This window comes from Syngnathus typhle, linkage group LG5 (genome assembly GCF_033458585.1).
Source record: "Syngnathus typhle isolate RoL2023-S1 ecotype Sweden linkage group LG5, RoL_Styp_1.0, whole genome shotgun sequence".
Classification (NCBI taxonomy): Eukaryota; Metazoa; Chordata; class Actinopteri; order Syngnathiformes; family Syngnathidae; genus Syngnathus; species Syngnathus typhle.
The window spans coordinates 1,030,684-1,043,340 of record NC_083742.1 but is presented as its reverse complement, the minus strand read 5'-3'; the positions used below and the strand labels follow the sequence as shown (position 1 = coordinate 1,043,340).

The 12,657-nt window shown below is 43.4% G+C and overlaps 1 protein-coding gene across 4 annotated transcripts in view; it reads right to left on the bottom strand.

Moving 5' to 3' along the window:
* The window catches only part of LOC133153764 (ubiquitin-conjugating enzyme E2 L3), a 77,431-nt gene that overhangs the window by 15,031 nt on the left and 49,743 nt on the right, over positions 1-12,657 (bottom strand). Inside the window, exon 5 of one of the 4 annotated variants that reach the window (XM_061277853.1) lies at positions 6,827-6,873. The exons of 1 other annotated variant lie outside the window; for it this stretch is intronic. In XM_061277853.1, coding sequence (XP_061133837.1) covers positions 6,827-6,873 — 47 coding nt within the window. Of the gene's footprint in view, positions 1-6,826; positions 6,901-12,657 lie in introns of those variants that run through there. 2 more of the 4 variants (XM_061277854.1, XM_061277855.1) reach the window with 2 other exon arrangements.

Genomic DNA, 12,657 nt, shown 5'->3' with positions numbered 1-12,657 from the left:
GAGTCCGGCTGTCTATTTTTTCTGTTAATTCATGTGACTGCTTAGTCTTTATTCAAGGCTAATTTAGATCAAAATCTAAATAATTACAACAGTTTTGTGATGGCTTTGTCTTTATTAAACATATAAACGAATACAATAAACAGATACTTTCAAGTTTTAATAATTAATTACACCATTATAGCTCAGACATTTATCTAAACACAAATAATTAGTGACGACCCCACAACTATCGAAACACATCAATGATATAAACTGGGTGACATAATCGTCCTTGACATTGGTACATAATGTAAACATTAGCCTAAGTGCAACTCAACGTAGGCGCATTGATCCTAACTTACGCTCCGTTTCCCCCCCAAATCTAGAGGCAAAACATTGTTCTCTCGCTGCTCCAGGATTCTTCCATCTTGGTTGCGCCCGGGGCATTGTGGGTCTTGTACAAATTTAGTTGTTGCGTGCGCGCCTGCCTGCCTGCGTGCACGCAACAACTAAATTTGTCTTCATAACAAGCAAGCAGGGCTGTGGACAGTATTCCTACGCACCTTCTCAGCAGCATGATGAAAATAAAATATATATACATATTTGAACGAACTCCACTTCATTGTATGGCTTTTTAGCCCGTGCAATGTTCCAAGCCAGTTGAAACAATGCAAGTGTGACAGTCTCTGAGTGCTTCGTAATTTTTTTGAAAAACTGTACCTATTTTTCTGCCTGACTTTTCAAAGTCTCCAAACTTGTGCTTGCGAAATTCAGTCCCTTTTGCAAAGTCCTTATTGGCATGAAGTGAGCTGAAGTGGCGCTGACCATTTGAAGCTTTTAAATGCACCAATGACGTCCGACATATCAGTCAGAATGGCTTGCCATAGCGTTCAACAAAAAACAACTTTAACTCTGTTAAAAACGTCCTGTGTTCATCGTCATATATTCGTTTAGCTGTGCATTTTTTCATTGCCATTTTGGCAAGCGTCTTGTCAGCTTTTCTGGACCTAATGGGCCCCCGTAGTCACAGTCGACATTCATTAAAAAGCCAGCAAAACCAATCGCTCTGTTTGTCCCTCCTCCTTTGCGGGACTTCCCCTCACGCGCATGCGCGTTTGACCAAAAACCATATTGAACTCAAGCGAAGCAAATATGCACGAAAAATAAACACAAATGTTTATTTTTTTTAATTGTCGGAGTCTGTCCAAATCAGCACCGAGTCCGAGTCCGGCAAAAATGACAGAGTCCGAGTCCCCGAGTCTGAGTCCACAGCCCTGGATCTGACAGTGGAAAGGTGAGAGGACAGGGGTTGGATGTGAGTGGAAAGGAGGAGCATACAATGTCCAGGATGTGGCCTTTGGTGTGGGTGGGGAAGTTGATGTGCTGGGTGAGATGAAAGCAATCCAGAAGGGAGATGAAGTCAGACGTCAGTGGAGCAGTTGGCTGGTCGATGTGGATGTTGAGGTCACCGATGAGTAGGAGGCGATAGGAGACTGAGGATACAATGGTGAGGAGTTCAGAGAGTTCAGAAAGAAAAGACGGATGTGACTTTGGGGGGCGGTAGATAAGAACAGCAGTAGTAGAGTTGGGGAGGGAAAAAGCGAGATATTCGAAGGATGAAATAGATGGGAGGTTGAGGTCCAATTCAGTGATGGTTAGGGACCGCTTATGGAGGACAGCAAGACCACCTCCTCGCCCAGAGAGGCGGGGTTTGGTGATGTAGCTGTAGTTAGACGGAGTGGCTTGGTTGAGAGTAAAATAGTCCAGGGGCTGTTGCCATGTTTCACAGAAAAGGAGCACATCCAAATTATTGTCCAATAGTAGTTCGAAAATAACTAGTGATTTGTTGGAGAGGGAGCGACAGTTCAGCAGTGCGAGGGAGATGGATGAAGGAACGGGGGTGGGGGAGCGGAAATTGTTGGTTGACAGTACGGGGGGTGGAGGTGACGGGGGGGGGGGGGGGGCGAGAGGTAGTCCAGAAAGAGGGGATGGGTGAGCCATCAGGGAAGTGTCGGTTAAAAGATAGTCCGGAGCTACGGTGGATGTAGCGGCGACGGCTGAGGATCCCAGCCTTGGTGGCAGCTGAGGCAGGAGCAGTGTAGACAAATGGACGAGAAGTTGGTGGAATGGAAGCCCGGAGTAGCAGAAGTGATAATTCATGGAGATGAGACGTGACAGCAGCTGGGAATAATCCAGATAAAATGGTAGACATGGCTACTAGCTGGTTAGCTAGCAGTTGGTAGGCAGTGAAATGTATGGAAGCAGCAGTGGACCGAGTTGTGATTTTGGTGGGGTGGGTGGTGGTGTTGGTCAATCCCGACTGTACCAGTGCGAACGGCACGCCCCAGTGTGTCATGGCGGCACACGGCCGAACCACGACCGGCGAGCTCGCCGCGAGCGGGTGCTACCCCCGAGAACGCCGGCCAAGTGGCAAGAAAGTTGGGTTGAAGCCGTTTGCCGAGCCAAGAGCAAGCAGCTACAGGCTCAGAGCCGGGAGGTAGGAGGGTCCGGTGGTGGGTTGGCTAGCTGGTTAGCGTAGCTCGTAGTCAGAGGTGGGCAGGTGAAAAGGCGAGAGAAATAAAGGGGAAAAAAAACGGGAAACACAAAACAGACAGGGGACAAACAAATAGCGGACACGGTTCGGGGTAGAAGCGGCAGTCAACAATCCAGACGCCAGCGTTGCTCCAACCCGGAAGACAAGAAAAGGGGGCTGAAACTTTGTTTGATTGTTTTGGCAAATGCAAGACTGGACACAGAAATGGGGACACTAGATATTGACCAAACTTTACCTTATTGCCCCCTTTTTCCAGCAAGACCTCAATGTGGGACATCCAGAGTTACACTTTAATTAATATTATTTTATTATTTTTGTAAATAACAGCATACAGCTTTTTGAATAAGCAACGTCAGTAGCAACTTATACACTTTTCGCTTCGCTCCTCCAGCATCAGCATACAATGCGGGCACCTCTTTGAGAAGTAGCTCACATTTCGGTTCCACTGTTGCTAGATTCAAGTAAATTCGACAATAGATGTGTTGCCCAGTGGTTGAGAACCAATGGTTTAGAATACCATTATAGTTAAAAACCTAACAATACTCATTTCTAGCTACAGAGGAGTAGAAACTGATTGGTTGGGAACCAATGATTTAGAAAACCATTGTCGTTAAACCTAACAATACCCATTTCTAGTGACAGAGGAGCAGAAACTCAAATTTATGTTGGGCATTGTCGCACACATCAGCTGAGAGGAGGAAGTCGAAAGGTAGAGATATTACGACTCTTACTGATACCATGACTTCATAAGACCAATTGTTATGATGTGTCGGGTTGTTATGATGTGTCTAGTGTGTTGGTGGAGTGGCCAGTGCATGTCACTTCTCACTGTCAACCATCACCGCTGGCTAGCAGTATGCGAACGGGAGAGCTGAGTGCGTAAGTCTCTCTCTGCCAGTACATTGCGTCTCTAAAAGCAAGCCCTATGTAGTGCCTCCACGCGGCGACACATGGTAACTGGGTACAACACGGACCCAGGCTAAACTACAAGGGACTCGGAGGTTTGGCCCCTAGACGTGCGGCACGGAGGCCCACCGGTGTGTGGACACGCCCTGGTGCCCACGAACCAGCCCCCAACTATGGGTTAAATAGTACCACTCCCCAGTGGGCTCCTCGGGAGAGGAATGGGCTAAGGGAGTCAACCCCTACAGAAAATCAATTTCCCATTAGGTTGGTGTCAGGAAGGGCATTCGACTGTAAAAAAGTTTTGCTCCAAAACTTCTCTCAGTATAGGCACTCTCAACTACGAGATGACCATGGACCGTCCCCGGTGGAAGAAAGCCATATTGAGAATCCAGTCCAACCCAGCGGCGCCTGGAAAGCGGACTTTAAACCAATGATGGTGACTCTTACTGATACTGCTTTGAATAGTCCGTCCATGGAAATGCACATTTATTTTTAGTTTGTTGAGTTTGTTGACATTTTAATGATAGACTACCCTTGTGACATCATGCATAAGTCAAATCAAATTGATTTTTATAGCCCTTAATCATGTAGCAATAATCGCAACTCACCCCCCCTCATCCTGGGCACGCACATTGCAACATTCCAATCCCCTTTCCCCTAACCAGCAGGACGTATGCAATGCAATGTACTAAATGCATTGGTCAACCATTACAAAATGTGTATGTATCAATTTGGAGAAGATTCTTGAGCACATGGTTTCTTGTTGAATGATCAATATCTGATTATGTTCTGCACAGTGACTTCGCTAGATTAATCTATTGGTGGTGGCTCCTTTCGGTTTATCTCCTCAGGGGTTGCCACAGCAAACCATCTGTTTTCCCAAATTGTTCGCATGAGAGGTTTTTGGCAACATTTTTAAACTGGGTGCCCTTCCTGACGCAACCCTTTGCATTGGCTTGGAACCGGCACAGGGGAGACACCCTTTATTGTAGTTTTATACACTTTGTTTGTATTTTGAAACACTTGTACATTTTTTAAAGTCAAACTGACTTGCAGAAAGATTCTTATTTATTCAAATAAATAACAAAATAAATATGAGTCAATATATTGTTACAATAATACACACAATACTTTTATGAACCTTTTATGAAGTGTAAACAAGTCTGGCTCCTCTCTGCTCTTGCGTGTTGGCGGACTGACACGATCCCGCGGCCCAGTGCATCCGCACAAGACTTTTGTAATTTCATTTTTATACACTCTATTGTTCTTTTAAATACGTTATTGTATTTTAAACACTTTTTAAAACATTTAAAGTGTCACGGCTCCTCTCTGCTCTTGTGTGCTGACCGACTGAGGCGCCTACACGGCCCAGCGTGAGCGCATCCTGCACAAGACTAATTTTATTTTTCAGTACGTCATTGTATTTTTAAACATTTTAAAGTGTAAATGTGTCACGGCCCCGCTCCGCTCTTGTGGTGCTGACCGGCTGACGCAGCCCAGCGCGAGAGCCTCCATACATTGCTCAGAGGCACACCCTGCGCTTAGTGCTCATTGCCGGCAGCTGTCCGAAATCCTGGACAGCAGTGCTTTTTTCCTTTGTGCGCGGTTACGCTCACTGCACTGCGGTGCACTTTCCTTCGTGCGCGGCTGTGTCACGTCTCCGCTCTTGTTCTGCTGGCCTATGGCATCACACGCCCTGGGCGCTACACCTCTGAGGCGCGCGTTGCCAATACAGGACTGCTAATCGTCAGTCCTCACAGTTTTGTCTGTTTTGATACGCACGCCTGGCACCTCATTCTCGTTTGCCTGACCCGCTGTGTTACAAGATGCCTGCACGACGCGAGCTCGCTGACCGGCTCATCATTTTAAAGTGTAAACGTGCAACGGCTCCGCTCTGCTCTTGCCGTGCTGTCGCACCCCCGCTGCCCAGCGCGAGGGCATCCGCACAAGACTTTTAAAATTTTATGACGGGCAAACAGGATGATCCGATCGGGATTGACAAGCAAACACGGAGTTCTACTCCGCTTGGCGATCGAGGAGCGGAGATGTGATAGATTGTGTGTAATGAAGTGCAAGTCTGATCTGCTGGTGATATGTTGACGCAGATGGAGTGAATAAAGTAAGGGAGGCTGAGATAAAGTGTAGTTAGAACTGCTAAACCGATCAGCTGCAAGGACACAGGTCAACATGTTCCCTTTGGCCATTAATGTCATATGAACAGACAAATCCCTGCGCTCCAAGTGACGCCGCAAAAAGCCGCGACCATCGGGGAGTCGCTGATGGTGGAGGGGTGCACTTGCTTGTCTTGTGTGCTTCATTGCACATGATGCTGTGAGTGTGTGTGTGTGTGTGTGTGTGTGTGTGTGAAACAAAATCCACGATGCACTGAATCTATCTGCAATATTTGTTAAAAAGAAAAAAAGCCACGATAGGTGAACCATGAAGGAGCGAGGGATTATGTATTTTATTTTTCCTTTCTTAACATACTCAATAGAAAATAAATGTCCACATTGTTTTTATATATATATATATATATATATATATATATATATATATATATATATATATATATATACACACATATATACACACATATATACACATACATACATATATACATATATATATATATATATACATATATATATATATATATATATACATATATATATATATACATATATATATATATATATATATATATATATATATATATATATATATATATATATATATATACATATATATATATATATATACACATACATATATATATATATACATATATATATATATATAAAAATTAGTGGGTAGATCTTTGTGACTTGGTCATTTCAAAAGTAGCTCGCGAGCTGAAAAAGTTTGGGCACCCCTGGTTTACGCCTTCTTAAACTATAAAGAGAAAAACAATGTGGTGCCCTTGTGACGGTTGATTGTACTGCTGGCAGTAGATTTCCGCCACTATTACCTAAATAATTAATTATTCAACCAATTAACTGTAATCAGTTTATGATTTAATCAATTTGATCTTTCATTACCCGATATTCGCTACAATCACGAGACTCAAAGGGCTTCACAGGCCCACAGTTAATACATTGACATAGCCTGATTTCAACCCCCCAGGGTGACAAGGAAGAACTGAATGAGAAACTTCTTGAGAAGGGGCTATAAATGGGAAAATCCCCCTTCTAGGCTGCAAAGGATGCCAAGTGGGTAGCAATTAACACAATGTGGTGCTATACAATGTTAATGACAATAAATATGAAAGTCCATTTAATAAGATGAAGTGCTGCAGGAAGACACATTCAGGGAACTGGGTCCTCCTCAAAACCCGGATTTGATGGTCAATGCGGAAATCTTCAGGGCTGCACCTCCATGAAGGCCTACCTCAGATCATGTCCTGGCCAGTCGGTGCAGAATCCATTCAGCAACATCTAGTTTGGTAAATTTCACCTAGCCTCCTCCCCAAGAAGCAAGGAGGGGGTAGGAGAAAAAGAAAAAGTGGGAGTCAAATAGGCCTACATGTAGTTCAACTCAATGCAAGAGTGTAAAAGTAAGTTTTAAGTCCAGTTTTAAGCATTTCTACTGAGGGAGCGGCTCTAATTTCTGTGGATAGGCTATTCCAGAACCCTGGAGGCTAAATAGAAAATGCTCTAGAACCTGTAGACTTATTTTCGTTTGCAGAATCACCAAAAGAACGTGTTGTGAACAAAGGTTTCGCGACTGAACATATTAAACCAATGAGATGGGGAGATGGTAAGCTGTGTAATGTTTTATAACTAACAAAACTTTGAAATCACATCACAAGTGGTCTGGGGGAGCCAATGCAACTTGTCTCTCGAGGCAATATGATTGCACTTTAGTTTTACAGGAGTCTTGCTGCAACATTTTGTACTAACTGCAAACATTTAATATTGAACATGGGTTTGCAATACGTTACAATAATTGAAGGGAATACATAAACAAAAATTATGATCTTTGCGTCACTAGCAGATATACATTGTATTGTATGTGGAGGTGAAAAAAACATTGCAGTTTTAGTAATATCTTGTAATATGTGTATGTAATAAGAGTGTTGAGTTTACTATAACAACATGATTGTTGGCTCAGTCACCAAGGTACATTTTAGCCATGGGCACTATCCCTTATTTTACCACAGTCAGGTCTCTGTCCTCGACCTAAGCACCCATCACATTGTCTTAGGCACTCTTTCGTTATTGTCCCTCCGTCCATTTCTTTGTATATAATAAACGTTTGAAAGACGCTTCCGCTACCTGTCTCTGTCCATCATCAGTCGGAGAAAAAACAAGTCACACTAACAGAATTAATAGAATGGAGATACATATCAGTATCTGAACCATACACATTCCCAAGAGCTTTACAAAGCCTCTCGCTCACTTATTTATATGCAATCTTAAAATACCGAAACGTTTTAGGTTTAAAATGGCTTAGAAATGTCCAGAGTCCGGCTCTATATTGTACCCAGGCATAGAATCAAATCTGAGGTTTCAAAATAGCATATACCGTTTTTTTCCGTGTATAATGCGCCCCCATGTATAATACGCACCCTAAAAATGGCATGTTGATGCTGGAAAAAAGCCTGTACCCATGTATAATACGCACCCAATTTTTTTTTTTAAAGTCCCAATGATCGTCACACACGCAGGGAGGCATTGGGTCCCATTTTTATAGTCTTTGGTATGGTCTTAACTAGGCTGGATGTCATTTTTTTTGTTGCCGTTGATTTCTTCGACTGCCCGTAAAGGCACCACCGCGATCAGTGCGGACATGTGAAAAAGGTGTGCGGACGTGAAAAAGGCGGTTCTGTATGGGAGCGACGTTGAAGAGGAATAAAAACACCCTTGGAAACCGCAACAAATGTTTCGGATTTGTGTAGGGTACATTGTGACAGCAAACGAGCAGGTGATCGAGCAAGCGTCTGATACGAGAGCATTGCGGTCGTATGGAGCGTGTTTGAAGTGAACAGCAGAGACAAAAGGAACAAGGCAAAGTATTGTGAAATAGAATATTACCTGTAATACGCATTTTGTTATTTGCTGATTGAAACTGCTAATTAAACTGTGAATTGAAACTAATAGGAGGAAAACTGAACTCTCGCTCTTTATATAGCTGACGTGTCTTGCGCATCCGTTCTGCGCATCGGATCCATAGTGCGCATGCGCAGTGATACTGCCTCCGTATGACGTCCGGTCCGCGATGGAGATTAAAAAATAAACCATATTTGACAATAACACACCATCAAGGATTGCACCATCGCATCAAACGATGTGTCATCAATTATGAATTTTACTGACTAAGTGTGTTGGGCAGGATGGCTGAATGTGATGCGCGATCTACAACAAACAAGAAGAAAGGTGATTTCAAGTTTTATCTCGAGGGAGATTTGTCATGTCTCGTCCCCAGTTTTGCTATGTGTGTAGGTTGCCATAGTTTCTGTTCGCGTCGCCCCTCCCTTCCTGTGTCACCTCAATCAATGTAACGTGTTTTGTATTTTAGTCCTGTCTGCCCCTCGCTCACCGTCGGATAATTGCATGTGTTACTGTCATGATGTCTGTTTGGTTTCTGTTCCTGTCTTTGGTAATGTCACCCTGTCTTTTTGTTCCACGTCTTTGTCGGTCAGTCCTGTTGTTGGTTTTGTTGTACCATGATTTTCTTTAAAAAAAATAAAATAATAATAATAATAATATTTAAAAAAATTGTACCCATGTATAATGCGCACCCCAGATTTTAGGACAATAAATTACCGTATTTTCCGCCCTATAAGGCGCACCTAAAAACCTAAATTTTTATCAAAAGTCAACAGTGCGCCTTATAGTCCGGTGCGCCTTATATATGGATCAAGTGATGAGTTTGTTGATCCATACTGGTTGTACACAGTGCTCTGCCAAAATGTTTTAGTACGTTTTAGTACGACTAGTAAATTACAAGGTCGCATTGCTTCCCAGCATTACGGTAACTGTAGTCAGGGGGCGTCACCGAATAGCTGTTGTACCCGCGAGGCTATTTCATTTCAAAATAGGCTGCTCCGTTAATGTTTCGAGTAAATCTACGGATCGATATGGAAGGGAAACATAGGTAAGTAGTACCAATGCGTTAGATCGAACTTTAGTCAGTTCTGATCATTTTATAGGAGCTCGTTTGAGAGACGCGATTGTTTACACTTTGCTGAGGGTCATGGGAGATTGCGAGCTGAGGGTCATGGGTTTTTGCGGATGGCTAATGCTATAACGATAGCTGCTATACGCACGAGGCTATTTCATGTCAAAATAGGCTGCTCTGTTAATGTTTCGAGTAAATCTACGGATCGATATGGAAAGGAAACATAGGTAAGTAGTACCAATGCGTTAGATTGAACTTTAGTCAGTTCTGATCATTTTATAGGAGCTCGTATGAGATACGCAATTGTTTACACTTTGCTGAGGCTCATGGGAGATTGAGAGCTGAGGGTCATGGGTTTTTGCGGATGGCTAATGCTATAACGATAGCTGCTATACGTGCGAGGCTATTTCATGTCAAAATAGGCCGCTCTGTTCATGTTTCGAGTAAATCTACGGATCAATATGGAAGGGAAACATAGGTAAGTAGTACCAATGCGTTAGATCGAACTTTAGTCAGTTCTGACCATTTTATAGGAGCTCGTTTGAGAGACGCGATTGTTTACACTTTGCTGAGGCTCATGGGAGATTGCAAGCTGAGGGTCATGGGTTTTTGCAGATGGCTAATGCTATAACGCAGTGCTTCTCAAATAGTGGGGCGCGCCCCCCTTGGGGGGCGCCGTGCTATACCTGGGGGGGCGCGTGTGACCCTGGGGAACAGGCTTTTTTTTTGCAGTACTAGAATAAAGTGTAATTGCGCATCTTCCCAGCAGGGGGCAGTGGCGCTCTCATTGTTACTTCTGTGACGTTTGCGACAGTGCAACATTTTACGATTTACAAGACAAGTTAGGATAGTCACGGTGGGGAGGGGGGGGCGCGAAAAGTTTTCTTCTTGCTAGGGGGGGGCGTAACAGAAAATAATTGAGAAGCACTGCTATAACGATAGCTGCTATACGCGCGAGGCTATTTCATGTCAAAATAGGCTGCTCTGTTAATGTTTCGAGTAAATCTACGGATCGATATGGAAGGGAAACATAGGTAAGTAGTACCAATGCGTTAGATCGAACTTTAGTCAGTTCTGATCATTTTATAGGAGCTCGTTTGAGAGACGCGATTGTTTACACTTTGCTGAGGCTCATGGGAGATTGCGAGCTGAGGGTCATGGGTTTTCGCGGCTGGCTAATGCTATAACGATAGCTGCTATACACGCGAGGCTATTTCATGTCAAAATAGGCTGCTCTGTTCATGTTTCGAGTAAATCTACGGATCGATATGGAAGGGAAACATAGGTAAGTAGTACCAATGCGTTAGATTGAACTTTAGTCAGTTCCAATCATTTTATAGGAGATCGTTTTAGAAACGCAATTTTTTACAGAGGGCTCGTTGGTTATTGGGTAGTGGGTGCATACCGCAACCCTAGTCAACCTCAGTTTGTTGCAGTAAAGCTTCTATTTTATGTGCCTTATAGGCCGGTGCGCCTTATATATGGACAAAGTTTCAAAATGGGCCGTTCATTGAAGGTGCGCCTTATACCCCGGTGCGCCTAATAGGGCGTAAAATACGGTAGTTAAATTTCGCGTATTGTACACGGAAAAAAACGGTATTTTAATCTCATCTAATTAATTTACTATTCACATCCATTTAATTTATGACACCCACTTCCATATTAACATTCACATGATAATGACGTAGTCCATCCATCCATCATTAATCCTTAATCTACTGCTTATCCAGGGTCGGGTCACAGGAGCAGCAGCGTCCTGGTTCCTGGTTCTTTGGGCAAACGAGCTAAGAAATAATACATTCACTAAAACTGGTTTAAATTGGTTAGAGAAAATATGTTACTCTCAATATTTAGTACTTTACTTGTACATCCTTTGTTTCCTACCTCAGTCTGGCACTTACAGCAGATTGTGTTTGCACATTCTGGACCACAGACATGTTTTTTTCATATCACTAAAGAAAAAGACAATTCATTTTTCTTCTGTATTTCAGATTGTAGGGTGATATTAGAATTATTTATGCATGCCCATTTTTTTGACAGTGGCCATTTTTCTGAAAACACAAAATGTATGTGATGTTGTCCCAAAATATGGCGTTGCAATCCAAATGTGATAACTAAGTCATTTATGAAGTTTTTTTGTTTTTTTCACTTTAAACCACTCAAAATGTTCAGTGGCACCAGACCTAGCCATACATATAGAATTTATTATTATTATTTTGGCAGCCCTGTATGGACAACAATAGCTCATAGCAAAAAATGCACAGCTTAGAGGGAACACCCCTTCTGCACCGGTTGATGCTTCTTCCTTCACGTGTGGCGGCGACTGTGCTTGAACTCATTCACGTCTGCGGTGACGCACATTGATCAGAGGCACGCCCTGCACTATCAGCGCTCATGCTCGCGGTCCCGATTCCTGGACGACAGTGCTTTTTTTTCTACATGTGCGCCAGCCAGCCGCACACCCAGCACTTGTCCTCAGTAAAGCACATTGCTCAGAGGCATGCCCCCCACATTGTTGCTGTCCGAACTCTTTCTGCAACGCGGTCCATTTTTCCTTTGCGTGGCTGTGTCACGTCTCCGCTCTCGCCCTGCTGGCCGGTTGCCAATACGGAACTACGCGTGGTAATCGGTGCTGATCGCCACCACCTGTCTGTCCCGTGTTACCCGCTGATTAGGGTGAGCATATAGACGCCGTTCGTTGCCACTCAGGTTGTTAAATTTGGCGTGAATTTCGGAATTAAACATTTTGAATTCTTGGTAAAGTTGTGTAGTTTTGGAATAGGTAGGCAAAAATGAACAGTTTTAACTTGTAATGGATTGAATCGGTTGAAAAATGTAGAAATTAGAAGTGAAGTGAAATTTCACTTCCAATGCGTATAAAATTGTAAAAATGGTCCAATACTAATGTAAAGTTATCTAATGTGTAATGTACTCACTGTATATTTGTTGGGTGGGCGACAGACTTAACAGTGAGTCGGCAGGGCTTAACCCAGAAATCGATTACCGTAATTTTCGGACTATACCAGCTCAGTGGCCTAGTGGTAGAGTGTCCGCCCTGAGACTGGAAGGTTGTGGGTTCAAACCCCGGCCGGGTCATA